At 37.8% G+C, this 15,260-nt stretch overlaps 2 protein-coding genes across 2 annotated transcripts in view; one reads left to right on the forward strand and one right to left on the reverse strand.

Annotated features, from left to right (window-relative positions):
• Positions 1-15,260, reverse strand: part of FANCB (FA complementation group B) — a 400,139-nt gene that overhangs the window by 103,368 nt on the left and 281,511 nt on the right. The window lies entirely within an intron of this gene.
• GLRA2 (glycine receptor alpha 2) overlaps positions 6,305-15,260 on the forward strand; it is a gene marked incomplete at its 5' end in the record, with an annotated part of 177,663 nt that continues 168,707 nt past the window's right edge. The window contains 2 exons of the mRNA XM_081115082.1: positions 6,305-6,372; positions 8,458-8,591. Coding sequence (XP_080971208.1) covers positions 6,305-6,372; positions 8,458-8,591 — 202 coding nt within the window. The remainder of the gene's footprint in view (positions 6,373-8,457; positions 8,592-15,260) is intronic.

A 15,260-nucleotide genomic window follows, 5' to 3' on the forward strand; every position in this document is an offset into this window, starting at 1 on the left:
CTCCTGCTTCATAGGTCGATGCTCAGCCACTGAGCCGTGCCAGTTGGGCAATACTGATTTCAAATGATACTTTTGAACATATGAAATGTCTTTATTTTTTTCTTTTATTTAGAATTTTTTAATAGTAGCATCATATCGACTAAATATTGTGTATTGATCCTTATGACACTACTAGTGGTCCAGTGCACGAATTCATGCACATTGAAAGGAAATTAATTAGAAGAAATATTTTAATATCGCTATTTGCCCTTTCTCTATAATAGAAGTGTCAACCAAATTCATGATCTATAATGACAGATTGAAACACACGAGTGCGATTGGCGCCAGCGAGATCTTTGTATGTATAGCGCATGCAGGAGTTAACTGAGCCTTTTATATATATAGAATAAACTTGTTTAATTGGACCTGCTTTCTGAATTAGCTGAACTTTTTCCAGCCCAGTGAAGCACCCCAACTTTGTCTTTCAGGTAATTGTCAGCAACACAGCAGTAAATATCAACATGAAGCAGATTATTATTGTAGATCACACAGGGAGAACAAAGGGTAAAATATTTAACTGCAGCAGTGTTTGACTATATTCTGTATAGTGAGAAAATCTGAAGTTATTTTCAAGGTTCACCATTTCTGTCTTCTTTTCAGTCAGGTCAATTTCTAAGTTTTCTAAATCTCTGTTTTTTGGCTAATGAAAAGAAAATAGGATTCCACTGAGTCTCCTAGCTACCTACTCCAGGACTTCTGTGAGGATCAAATGACACACGGGAAAATGTTTCACAGACATTTGGTTAAAGTGTAAAATGTTTCTACATGGCTATAAAGCAAGTTGTGTTCCTGGGCTGAAGAAACTCCAAGGAGGCGAGTCGCTAGGGAGAGGAAGCGAGATATTGCTACATGATATCATTACCCAGCACCCACAGCCACCGTTTCTGGGCTGGGCTGGGCTTTGGGCTGCATTTTGCGCCATGGGGTCTTGGCAGTGTTGGCTGTGATTTGGTGGGGTGTCACTCTGAGGTGGTGGTGGGGCCTTTGTCCCACTTGGGGGAAGCCGAGTGTTTGTGGGTGCCAAGTCCATGGTGCCATTTCTCTGTAAATGGCTAGTGCATGTCACAGCAGCTCCTGCATTGAGTATCTGCCCCCTGGTGGTCAGTGTGTCATAGCGACTGGTTGGACAGTCGGATACTTTGCATATTAGCCTTTTATATATATATATACACTAGAGGCCCGGTTCACGACATTCGTGCACAGGATGGGGTGGGAGGGGGTGCCTCAACCTGGCCTGCATTCTCTCACAGTCCGGGACCCCTTGGGCTAAGCTGGAAGGTGGACATCCCCTGAAGGGTCCTTAGCGCTGCTGCGGAGGTAAGAGAGACTCCTGCAACTGTCGCTGTGCTTGCCAGCCTTGAGCCCGGCTCCCCTATGGGAGTGCACTGACTACCAGGGAAGAGCTCCTGCATTGAACGTCTGCCCCCTGGTGGTCAGTGCACATCATAGTGACCATCATTCTGCAGTTTGGTCGATTCGCATATTAGCCTTTTATTATATAGGATTATTATATAGGATAGGATGGGTCAGAATCCTCTCATTTACCTGACAAGAGTAAAAAAAAAAAAAGGCTGCCACATGCCTCAATCAGTTGTAATTTGGCAAACTAGAAGCATAGGTGGATTTGACTTCAGGATTCTATTGCATTGCAAATATGACCTTTCCAAGCTCTGAGACTTACTGTACTTGAAAGTATAATTGTCCAAGGGACAAAATCAAAACATGAATTTCAGTAGTCAATAGATGCTAAGAACTTAGATTAAGAACTTAAAACACATCCTCAGCTATGATTTAATATGACTTTTAAGAGTATTCCATACAGAAATATTTTATGTAACAATATTACCATCACTTTACCATCTGTATTTTATATATTACAAAAATGAGACTTATTGGGATTAAAAGGCTTGTGCAAGATCACATAATTGATTGGTGTTATTCATTCTATCTATATGAACCAAGCACATCAGTTTCATAATCTCCTACTTGTATTTTCATCTCATGCTATAGACTCCTGAGCCACTGAGCTTGGTTTCCTTTCAAATAATCATAGTTCTTAAATTGTTCATTTCCTCACATGTAATTTTTGACAGAACTACATATATTAAAGTATACTGTTTTGTTTAAGTAGTACTTCTGGGTGCATTTTAAATATTGTATTTGTATCTTAATCAGCATTGATACCATTCTGATTATTGTCATTAACATTGAATGTATGGGGATACAATAGTGGACCAAAACAAATGTTGTCCCTGTCCATTACAAAGCTCATTATCTAAGCAAGTAATCATACACATGTATATATCAATGATGACCAGCTCTTTGAATCAGAGTTGCTGAGTACTCAGAGAGCATATAATAGGGAGAGTTAATAGAGTCACGCAGGTGATGGAAAGCCTTCTTGAGGAAATAACACTTGAGCAGAGATTTGAAAAATAAGCTAAAGTGAACAAGACAAAATGGGAGGCATGAGCATGCCATGGGATTAAGCAGCATGGCAAGCATGAGGGACTCAAAAGAGACCAATATGGCTAGGGGGGGGAAGAAATGAGATGAGTAGGGTATGAGATGAAGGATAATGTAAGCATAGGCCAGACCTTGTAGAGCTTTTAGGTCATATTACATTTTCTTGCTCTACCCAAAGATCACTGGAGAGTCATAATGTTAATCAAGAGGTGTGATATAATTAGGTTTGGATTTTTGAACAGTCATTCTGGCTGCAGTGTAGAGAATGAGGTAAAGGATGATGTGCTGTTGGTCCAGGTAGATCAGTACGGTAGCTATTGCTGCAATAGAAGCAAGAAATAAAGGTAGGTCAACTGGAGTCATAGTGGTTGAGATGGAGAAAATGGACAGATCTTGGAAATATTTGAGAGATAAAATCAATAAGGTGATAAATGAATATGGTGGATGATGTAAAGGAAGTCTTAGAGATGATGCCTTGGTTTTTGGTTGGTGACAATGAAACAGGCACAGTAGAATAGAAACATCATTTGGAGGAAGTATTAAAGATTTGATTTTGAAATGTGGAGTTTGAGGATCCTTTGAGACATTCAACAGGAATTGTATAGGGAGCAGTTAGATATACAGGTCTGGATAGAAATACATATTTGTATATCATCTATATAAAAGGATATTGGAAGTTATGGATGGGCATAATATTGTATACTAGTAAGTGAGTATAGTATAAGAAGAGAGGGCCAAGAATATAGCCTTTAGGAAATTCAACTTTTGTAAGCCAGGTAGAAGAGAATATGTCTTCCAAAGAGATAGAACAAGAGGCAAGCCATGAGTTCACTGTGTCACAGAGTCAAGGGAGGAAAGTACTTTGAGAGCAGAGTGCTGGTTGCTAGGGACAGAGAAGAGGGGGGGGGGTGGGGAGCTATTAATCAAAAGGTATAAAATTTCAGTGGTGCAAGATAAACACGCTCTAGAGACCCACTGCATGATATTGTGCCCATAGTTAACAATATTGTACACTTTAAAAATCTGTTGAAAAAGTAGATATCATGTTAAGTGCTCCTACCATAATAAAACTTTCTTTAAAAAAAAAAGACCGAGGTGTTCAGTGTCATGGAACTGTCAAGTAAGATGACAATAAAAAATATCCTTTAGTTTTAGTTACATGGAATTCAGTGGCAGACTTAGTAAGAGCTATTTCTGTGGATTGATAGAGCTGGAATCCAAATGGAGGAGAGCTCAGAAGTAAAATGAGGAGGCTAGACTAGATCCTCTGTAAAGTTCATTCCAACTCTAAAATAGTTAATTTCATGCTGTTAGCCAGAGTGTCCCTTTGTCACAGGTTTCCCTACCCACCCTACTCCTGGTTAATAAGAAGATTGCTATTGAAAGAAATTATTTGCAAAGACTATCTTACTTTGAGCAGCATTACAACCTCAAATCAATTTGGGACAAATCATTTTCTTCTACTTTCACACACACACACACACACACACACACACACACACACACAACTTTTGGAAAGAATCTGGAGCATAAAAATCTTCTATGGTTTTTCCATAGCACTAACTGGAATTGATTTTATTTTTGGGGTTAGGACTGCAGGGATAAAATCAGGTCTAGAGTTTCCATGTGGGTGAATTTGGAAGTGAACAGATTCGAAGATACAGTCCAGAGATGTCTCACAACTACACTACACTGTCTTCCTGTTAAATTGAATCACTTTTTCTGGGCTTTGAGAGTTAAGAGAACACATCTCAAAGAATTGATTTTGTATGTAAGCAGAATGCTTGGGCACTGCTGCTTTTCATTAAGAAGAAGTTCCTATATTTTCACTGGCTTGGTGGGAAAGAAATCCAATAAAAGGGTGTACAGACCGTTGCTACTCAAAGTGTGATCAGTAGACCAGTTGCATGAACCTCAGCTAGGAACTTGTTAGAAATGCAGCATCTCAAACCACCACCTCAAACCTACTAGATCAGAAACTGCATTTCAACAAGATTCTCGGTCATTTATATTAACAAGAAAAGGTGAAAAGAACTCACAATTCCTTCTCATAATTTTTTTCTACTTTTTAAAAATATGAAATTCTTTGTTACTCTCCTATGAAATTCAAGCTGATCTTGGGGAGATTCATCATTTATGGACTAAAAATTAATCATATTCTTTTTTTAAAATTAAGACCTGCAGTGGAGTGCTAAGGTGACTAACAAGGTAATTTTACAGACAACTGTAGCTTATTCACCCAGCTCGTGGTTAAACATGCATTTTTTAGTTCCCCTTACCAGAAGCTGCTAATTACTTGCGCTGAACTATTTACCTTTCCTCTTTTATTATTAATAATACTTATAATTTTAATTTGAAATAGCAAGATTACCTGTCATGCTATTTTCTGTCTCTTTAGCCAATTTAGAAGAACTTCACTGTATTACATGACCCTCCCTAGTGATTAACATCTGGAATGGGCAGATGAAACCACCCACAGTCTCACCCTTCCTTGCTCCATTTCTTATGTGGAGCCCTGTTCTAACCTTTAACCAGGGCAGGAAAAGATTGCTACTGCCCCCTTCTGGCCCATTGTATTTTTTCTTCTTCTACAAATCTGAAACTTCAAGAGGATGCCCAAGGATTTTGAGCCACTGAAGAAAACTCAGCGGAAGGGGTTTTCCCTAGTAGAGAGGTAAAGAGATACTTTGGGAACAGGCGGCTAAAATCAAACGAAAACACTCAATGGGTGAGGAAGGTATAAAGGGCTTCTAAATTAATGTATCAATCCCCACAAATCTTTCCCTGCACACGGGCTTCTCTATGCCACGGAAATATCCCCTGCTCTTCAGCACAGGACTCCCCTTCGCTTCCAGGTTCTACTCATAGTGGACAACCCACTCCCCTATTATAATTTCAGTACTCCAGATCCTGTTTTGTGCTTCCCCCAATTTCGTTTTCCCACGCGTAGACCTCATTCCCTTCTCTTTTCTGCTTCAAACTCCTGTCCCGCCCACCCACCGACAGACTCGCATTTCCCGGAGCTCAGACCCTCCTCTCCTGCACCCACTCCGTCTACCCTGACCTCTGCTCTTCCTTGGTTGTCATCGCACCCTCTTCAGCACCCCTTAGCTGAGCGGGCAGTCACTCTTCGCCTTTGAATGACAGACATGTCCCCTCTTGAATGCCTCTCCCCGACCCCCGCCCCAAGCGACTGAAAAAGGAAACATGCGCACTTCAGAGCTAGAAGCTGTCCTAGTGCTGAAATTTATAGGCTGGGTAAGATCACGTCTCCGTCTCTTTCTGTAGCCCTCATTCCAGCACAGGATCTCAGCATCTTTGCTCTCTTCTCCCCACCCACTCCAGCTCGCAGAGTCCTTTCGTCTCCCTCATTTACAACTTATTTTAAAAAGAGAACATTTTCTAGAGAAAGGGGATTTGCTAAACAGAAAGGACTTAAAAGCCACAGCAACCAGACTTCCAGCATGGCATTGTCACCAGCCCCCTTTGCATGGTGATGCGATTAAGGTAGCAGCTTTTTTTATTATTTAGGAAAAGCAGCTGGGGGATCATCAGTTCTAAGGCTTTGTCTTTCCTGGGTTAACTGATGGTCCCGAGCTCGGTTTGACCTGACCACGATGCTTAGTACTGGCACTTTTTGTTTTTTCTCAGCAAACTATACAAACCCAGATCTCTTTCTGATTTTCAAGGAAACTAGATTCCTGCCAGGTTTTGAATCTGGACAATAGACAGATACTTTGTCCTAGCTTCTTTCTGGAATCATTTCGGGGATATTTTCCACAAGATCACAGAAACAGGAATGAACCGGCAGCTAGTGAACATTTTGACAACCTTGTTTGCATTTTTCTTAGAGACAAACCACTTCAGGTAGGTGAAAAGACTTTGCATGTTGATATTTTCCACATGAAAACTGTTCGAAAGATAAGATGTCATACAGTTTTTCTCAATTTCCTATGCCCCAGACCATATTATTTTAATTTTATGGGAGAGAGTTAGATTTCTTTTGTTCTTTTAAAAAGCTTAATTATGGTGGGAGGGGTGTAAATTTTCACAAAGGCAAGTTTTATGATATATAACTCCACTCTATGCATTTCAACATATTTTCACAGCCAATGTGATATTAAAGTAGTCTGATGAGTTGCATGCTCTTTAAATTTCTACGTAATGGTGAATTTTTTGCTTTCAAATTCTTCGGAAGTCATTTAAAAGGATCATGTGGTGGAAGTGATTGGATTAATTTGCCAAGATCATGCTCATTTTATATGAGATATAAAAAAACCCTAATTCTTAGCCAACTTGGGACTTCTATTGTATTTCAGCAACTAAATGCATACTATGAGGACTACAATTCAGGAAATTTTTTGAAACATCAGTAACATTTCAAATCTCATTTTGCCACTATATTTTACTGTTCAGTATAGTTGAAATTGATTGCCTACCAAAATGTAATTAAAATGACATCTTTGTATTTATATATGCATGTGAAATAGACTATGAATAATTAAAATAAGTGAGAAATCATTATTTGCATGCTTGCATTTTCTACCTAATTTAAAAATTGTCAAATCAATTGATACTTCAAAATATTAGATTATTACCAATAAGTAAAATAGCCAACCTAATGAAAGATAGATAGGAGATGTTCATACAACAAAGTGTAGAACTCTTCATTTAATTTTCACCAAATTTTATGGTATTTTTTCACAGAACCAAGAGAAATGAAACATATAGCAGCAATGCTCTGAGTACTGGGAAAACCCACTACGTTCCTTTCAGGTCCACACCTCCTACTATGATTAAAAAAAAACTGTAGGCTGGGTTTTATTAGAATCATCATCATCATCATCATCATCATCATCATCATCATCATCTTCACCTTCACCACCACCACCACCATCATAAATCAAATAGTACGTGATTAATCAGATGATTCTGCATATAGGAATGTGAGTATTTCTAGATGATCATATCAATTTTTTAACTCCTACCAAATGTTTGCATCATCTTTGCACTTATATTTAATATTACTTCTTTGAAAAACTGGAAATAATGTGGTATATTTTTTTAGTTATAAAATTAACAAGACTTAAATTATTAAAAACAAAGCTTGTAAAATTTCTTCAGGGTAGAAATCAACATTCAGTCACCACTATATATTGTGAAATAATTCATTTTTACTACAAACTAAATATGCTCTTTTTTTATAAGCCCTTTAAGGAAAATAAAAATTTTCCAACCAACATTCAGTATTTTTGATCATTCAAAAGAGAAAGTAATTTAGAAGTTCTTTTCTATGAATACTTTATTCCAGTTAACAATTTAAATGCTTATGTATAAATAACAACTGATACAATAATAGAAGTACAGGCATGCTCATTGTTGACCTATTTTAGACTGAAGTTAAATTTCCAAGTGACGATTTTCTTTTAGACATCACATTGAAAAGTATGAATAGTTGATAGCTGGAATAGAATCTAGCAGGTGAGAAAATAAGCAATGGGATAATTAGTTCATGCTCACTTTGTTCTGTCTATATTTCTTGTAAAAAGTAGAGGACTTATTTTAAGGGCTAAAATGCTGGAAGAATCTTTTTTCATGAGGAAATGATTTTAAGACAATCACCTAAATTTTGGAAGTTATCATCTTCATTTCTCTGTTGACTCTAGAAAGAAATAACGTCAACTATATGTCCATAAAATCTATACTCTAAAACTATGCATATTGTTTCATCTTAAACATCTTATGTATGGCTTAAGTTTAAAACTTAGGAGATATGACTCAGAATTTGTCCCTCTCATCATTTAAAGTTAACTCTAGACCAGAAGTTGGCTAAAGAGTTTGTAATTTATTTTCTTCTTAGTAACATATCAAATATATTTACAAAACATTCTGTATTAGTTCTTAGGCGATGAGAATGGAATTATTGCTAAAAAGATTTAATGATGTGTTTAGGGCAGCTTTCTGCAAAGACCATGACTCCAGGTCTGGAAAACAACCTTCGCAGACCCTATCTCCTTCAGATTTCTTGGACAAATTAATGGGAAGGACATCAGGATATGATGCAAGAATCAGACCAAATTTTAAAGGTATGTTTTACTTAAACTTATGTTAAGCCTGTGGGAAATGTTCTAGACATTGAAATAGTCTTTAAAAAGTTTTCAGGTCTTTTTATTATAAAATGGAAACAAGTATAGTATTTATTTCAATTTGGAATTCTTTTGAACTAGTCTATTTAATAGCTTTAATTTTACATGTTGCTTGCAACTTTTGAAAACTTTCATTTGTGTTCTGTTTCATAAAGAAAACTAATGTCAGACATTATTGCCACATTCCCTATTTTCTCTTAAGTAAGAGTGTGATTGGAAATGAATACAAGAGCAAATGAGGGGCTTCACTTGTATGAATGTCAACCAGGACTCATATAAGATTCAATGGTTACACCAAAATCCTTGGTTTGGGTTTTAAATACCTATTCCCAAAGTAAAGATTAAATCTCAGCATAAAACATGCCATTTTACACATTTTCAGGCCTCTCTCATTTTTAAATATTGTGAAAGGAGGCTCTAATACCACATCAGAAAATTTTGATTTCCTCTTGTTTAAACATTCTTATTGTTTATTTGACATATCTGAAATTAACACAGAAGATAACAGAATTATAAAGTGCACATGTCAAAGATGATACTTTCTTTGTTCAATTAGAAACAAACCAAAAAATTGGGTGTTATTGTTGAACATTACAAAAATGTAATTAATAGTCTGAAGAAATTACTTTTTAACTATTTGGTTTATTCTTATTCTGAATCAGAAAAATACTGCAATAAGAACCAATCACTAATAATTGGATTATTTTTAATCTTTTAATTTTTAAATACATATTTTAAATGCTTTAATTTTTTAATATATATTTTAAATGACAATTGCATTTTATCTTATACTTTAATTTAATATAATGCATTGTGAAATGTTTATAATATTTTATAAGAGGAGAAACCTATAATACTCTAGATGTTATGTCACAGTCCATGCATTGCTTTGGTTCTGCTTATTAGAAATTTAATTGGTTTGCTTTCCTTGAGTTTTGATTAATTTTTATTATTAGCAAATGTGAGCATAAAAACTAAATTCTAAACTTATTTCTTCTTTAAATGCTACACCTCTGAATATACCCAGCTAAGAACACATTTCATAAAGAAATACATCAGAATTTTGACAAAACATGTTTTTTATTTATAAGGTATTTCCAAAAGAGACAACAGAACTAAGTTCAAAGCTTGATTTTCCTGAAAACAATTTTCATATTCATCCCATTTCATATTAATTTTGTGATCATTGCTTTGGAAGTCAATATTTGAAACAAAATCCTATGAGTAACAAGAATCAGCTTTCAATGGGACTGCTCATTCATACATTTATTCACTTCACAATTCAATAACTCTGGAGTCTGAACTATATGCAAAATACTAATTCCTGCATGCTTTGAGAAGTGGAAAGATGACACAGGTTTGAGTGCTACCATAAAAATTTTCAGTAAGGAGATTAGATGTTACATGAATATTTATCTATATATCTCTATCTCTATCTCTATCTATATATCTCTCTATATAAATGAAATATGCAAATGAGGCCAGGACACCATAAGGCAGTGGTTCTCAATCTTCCTAATGCTGTGACCCTTTAATACAGTTCCTCATGTTCTGGTGACCCCCAACCATAAAATTATTTTCGTTGCTACTTCATAACTGTAATTTTGCTACTGTTATGAAGCATAACGTAAATATCTGATATGCTATATGTGTTTTCCGATGGTCGTGACCCACAGGTTGAGAACCGCTGGGGGTCACGACTGGACAGGAGGAGGTTGCACATGCAGGTGAGGCCCGGAGCAGAGAAGGAGACAGGGATGGGGGGGCCAGCAAGCCACCATTCCCCGCCTCGGGCCGGCCCCCCAGAGCTGGAGCAGACATGGACAGGGATGGGGGGCCGGTCCACAGCCTCCACGGCCAAGTTCTGGCCCAGAGAGGAGACGGCGGGCCCGCCTCCCACAGAAGCAACAAGGCTCCCTCCTGCCTCCCGTGGAAGTGGTGTGGCTCCTGTGGGCACAGCGCAGCTCCCAACAGTGAACTACAGTTCCCGCTGGCTCCCGTGGAAGCGGCAGGTGGCCTACTGCGTTAGATATCACACAATGGACTACTAGTAAAATATAATGATACTAGAGGCCCGGTGCACAAAAATTTGTGCACTCGGGGGGGTCCCTCAGCCCGGCCTGTGCCCTCTCGCAGTCTGGGACCCCTCAGGGGATATCCACCTGTTGGCTTAGGCCCACTCCCTGGGGGATCGGGCCTAAGCTGGCAGTCAGACATCCCTCTGGCAGCCCGGGAGCCCTCGGGGGATGTCCACTTGCCAGTGGGGAGCAGACCTAAGCTGCAGTCGGACATCCTTAGTGCTGCTGAGGAGGCGGGAGAGGCTCCCATCACCACCGCTGTGCTGGCAGCCATCAGCCTGGCTTGTGGCTGAGCAGAGCTCCCCCTGTGGGAGCGCACTGACCACCAGGGGACAGCTTCACCATTGAGTGGCCAATCTGCCCCCTGGTGGTCAGTGTGTGTCATAGTGACCAGTTATTTCCAGTCGTTCTGCTGTTAGGGTCAATTTGCATATTACCCTTTTATTATATAGGATAAGCTATATATTACATAGAAGTAAAGTAATTAAGAGTTAAGTAACATTAGGAAGTACAGATAAAATACTACAGGTTTCCAACAAATGAAAAGATGATTTCCTATTAAGCTATTCATGGAAAGCTTTATAGAGAAGGTCCAGAGATGAAAAATTGTTTCAAGTTCATGAGCATCCTGTAACAGCAGTTATTATTATTTTCTTGAAATAATTCTTCAAAAGGAGATACAAGTACAGAGAGTAATAAAACATCCATTTTGCCATTGCTACTTTAAGTAACCATATAGAATGAACAATCATTTCCATGCATGCGCTTGTTTTCTGGTTCTTCTGGGGATGTCACCTTTTGGAAGTAACATTTCCCATTATTCTAAAGGATTAATAAATAAGGGGAATATCAAGTATAGTAAAGTATGGTCATGTTTTGAGATCTATCCACTACTTGAAGACCTGAACACAGGATGTTTAAAGACTTATAAAAGGGAAATATGTGGCTGAAACCGGTTTGGCTCGGTGGATAGAGCGTCGGCCTGCGGACTGAAAGGTCCCAGGTTCGATTCCGGTCAAGGGCATGTACCTGGGTTGCGGGCATATCCCCAGTGGGAGATGTGCAGGAGGCAGCTGATCGATGTTTCTCTCTCATCGATGTTTCTAACTCTCTATCTCTCTCCCTTCCTCTCTGTAAAAAATCAATAAAATATATATTTTTTTTAAAAAAAGGGAAATATGTAGATATCATTTAAGACTCTATTATTAGTGGACTTCACTGAGTTTTGTCTCCCTCTCCCTTTATATCCTCATTTCAATGAACCCTGATACTCTTTCATAAATTTTATTTACACAGACAATTTATAACAGATCAATTACCTAACAGTTCCTACAATTCTCATTACTCTTAGGATCTTGGCTTTTCCTGTATATAGAACATTCCCCATTATTTTAGACAAAAACAATTATCTCTCCTTAGTGTTTCCATAAAACTTTATGTTAATATGGTTCTTTAGCATACTTATGTTTTATCTACCCACCCCTACACCACATCTGAGAGGGCAGTGAGGTATGTTATTATTTATACTGATGATGATGATGATGATGATGACGACGACGACAATGAAGAAAATGACAATGATCATGATTAATAAAAAGACAGAAGGGCAATATTTGACCACAAGAATAAAATCAATAGCCAGATATGGGCTGCTGAGGCAAAGGGAATAGCTTTTCTAGAAGTCTTACTAAATAATAGCACATTTCTGTTTCCTTACTGCCATGCATTGGCAAGGGAGAAAGAAATGCATATGCATAATTTTTCTTATTGGAAGGCATTTCTCCTTCATACTTTCAAGTCAGTAAAATGTATCACATCTATTCAATGTCCCTGATAGACTCTGAAAGATGTCATAATGGGGATACATATAAGAAGGAAGATGGACGTAAGCTAGAAAAGGGAAGCAGAGACATGATTCAGACTTAGTTCTATAATTGAGAGCCATTCTTAGAAGCTATAGGGAGAAAATAGCTTTTCTGATGTGAAGCATAAGTGTATAAACAAAGTCATGAGTCAGAGTTGCCAATTGCATTACATCTATAATATCCATAGAGACCTGGGCCAGATCTTGTTAAAACATAAAATTTCAAAATCCTCAGTTCAGATAAAAACACAAGCTATGTCTACCTGGTTTTGAAACTATGGTAAATATAGATTTTATGCCAACAGATGAGTCTTTTTCCCCACTTGGGTGTTTTGTCTCATTGTCAGTTGATTTATCATGATGTTATTCTACCATTCTATCAGCTATTCCTTTGTCAGTATTATTGTATCTTGAAAATGCCACTTTAAACATTAAGCTTTTAAAGAAGCCAAATGAAATGCTCAAACCCGAGCAAAATGCATTAGTTCTAATTCTCTGTCTTTGAAACAAAGCCTTTATCTATTGTAATGAGATTTGCTTTGAAAATTAAATTAACTTGGAGTTATATCCTAAGTTTCATCCCAATATGAATAAATACATTTCACTATAACATTCATTTTGGAATAGGATCTTGAAAAGATAAAGCCAGGAGATAATTATTCACTTCACTTCTTTGTGCATGCCATGCACACTATTCCCTCCCCTCCCGCCCCCCCCCCCATGTCTGGAGACCTAAATCTGTAAGTGTGATGTGTGACATTAAACCCTACATTTGCATGCAATTTGGGTTCCTTCATTTCCCAAGAAGATATCAGCTCAAGAGGTGTTTCAGATATAAGTAGAAATAGATACCCTTCTAGTGCAAATAAAGGTCTAAAGGTCTTCAGGTTTCTCCCCTTGGAAATTCTCTTATCTGTAGCCATGTAAACCTCAAACTCAAATGTTGTGCTTACCAATCCCTGTAGAGGGTGGCTTGAGCACAAATGTCAATCCAGTAGGGACTCTTGGAAAGAGTGATTTTCTCACTGATAAAGTAGCTATAGTGTGATCACTTCTGTGATCATCCTGGTAGATGTGGGCATCACATACTAATATGAAGAGTAAAATGCTTTCAAGTATCAGAAGTATTTGACCCGAGTACAGAAAGTAGCAGTAGCCTTCAGGCACCTGAAAGGGTAAAGCCATTTTAGAATATGACAACAGGAGATAAAAGGAGAAGAAAGGGTTATTAAAAAGAAAGGCTGTAGATAACAAAGGGAATGATATTGTTTAGGGATGATATTGATGGAGATTTTTTAAAATATCTGAAGTCCACTGTGTCATAATTTATTTTAGCTTTTGTGTTCTGGATGGACACCAAGTAACACATTTGTATATAGTAGGCTACTACTACAGGACTACAAGGTGCCTGTCAGGAATTTCAGGTGGCATCAAAAAGGGGGCATCTTGCCTGGCTGGTATGGCTCAGTGACTGAGTATCAACCCATGAACCAAGAGGTCACAGGTTTGATTCCTAGTCAGGGCACATGCCTGGTTGTGGGATCGATCCCCAGTGGGGGGTACATGGGAGACAGGAGATCAATGTTTCCCTCTCATCAATGTTTCTATCTCTCTCTTCCTCTCTCTAAAAATCAATAAAAACATTTTTTTTTTAAAGAAGGGGGCATCCACATGACATTCTAACACACTCCAGTAAAGTATATTCCAGTAAGTTCACCTTAGTGGAATATGTCTTCCATTCCATGGTGACAGAACAGTATAGTAGAAAGAGCCCTGGACATAGATCCAGAAAACCCAGGTTCATGTCCTGATTCATCCACTTTTGACCTCAGGTTTTCTTCTGCCTTTGTTACTCATTCGGGTTGTTCTGAACATCAAAGGAGATTATGCATCTGATAGATTTGTTTTGAAGTAGGAAGACCTAAATAATTTCAATTATTATTATTAGTCCTCCATTTGTCCTTTTAACCAACACTGACTATATATTATCAAAGCTCACCTTTCATAGCAATTGGGTCTTTATAATTGCTTGATGTTTTAAAAATACGTTTTTATTGATGTTAGAGAGAGAGGAATGGAGAGGGAGGGAGAGAGAGAGAGAGAGAGAGAGAGAGAGAGAGAGAGAGAGAGAGAGACATCAATGTGAGAAACATTGATAGCTGCCTCCTGCATACCATGCCCCCTATAGGTAGCAAGCCCACAACCTAGGCATGTGCCCTGACTAGAATCAAACCAGCAACCTTTCAGTGCATGGGACAATATTGAAGCTACTGAGACACACCAGTTAGGGCATTGTTTGATTTTTTTTTTAATGAAAAAAAAGTCTTGAAAAGTTCTAGCGTCTTAGAGTTCAAATACAGTAACGAGAACATAGATAACATGAATCTCAGCTAGTTCTCCCTTTATTAGTTTGGTGAGAAAATTTTCAACATGAAAGGTCTATTTCTAATCCTAAATATGAAACAAAGAGGGAGCCATTTATGGAAAGGAATTACCTTTATCCATTCAAATTGCATCCCTCATTATTTTTGGACTCTTTAAGTGAACAAAGTAAAAGACATGGAACTAATTTCACATAACCCTAAATTTAAATGAAGATATATGACTGTCATTTCTGATGTATTTTCTTGTGCAGTTACTGCAGTTGCAATGGTTGTTGCACAAATA

This window comes from Myotis nattereri (genome assembly GCF_964212035.1).
Source record: "Myotis nattereri genome assembly, chromosome: X".
In the NCBI taxonomy this organism is placed as follows: Eukaryota; Metazoa; Chordata; class Mammalia; order Chiroptera; family Vespertilionidae; genus Myotis; species Myotis nattereri.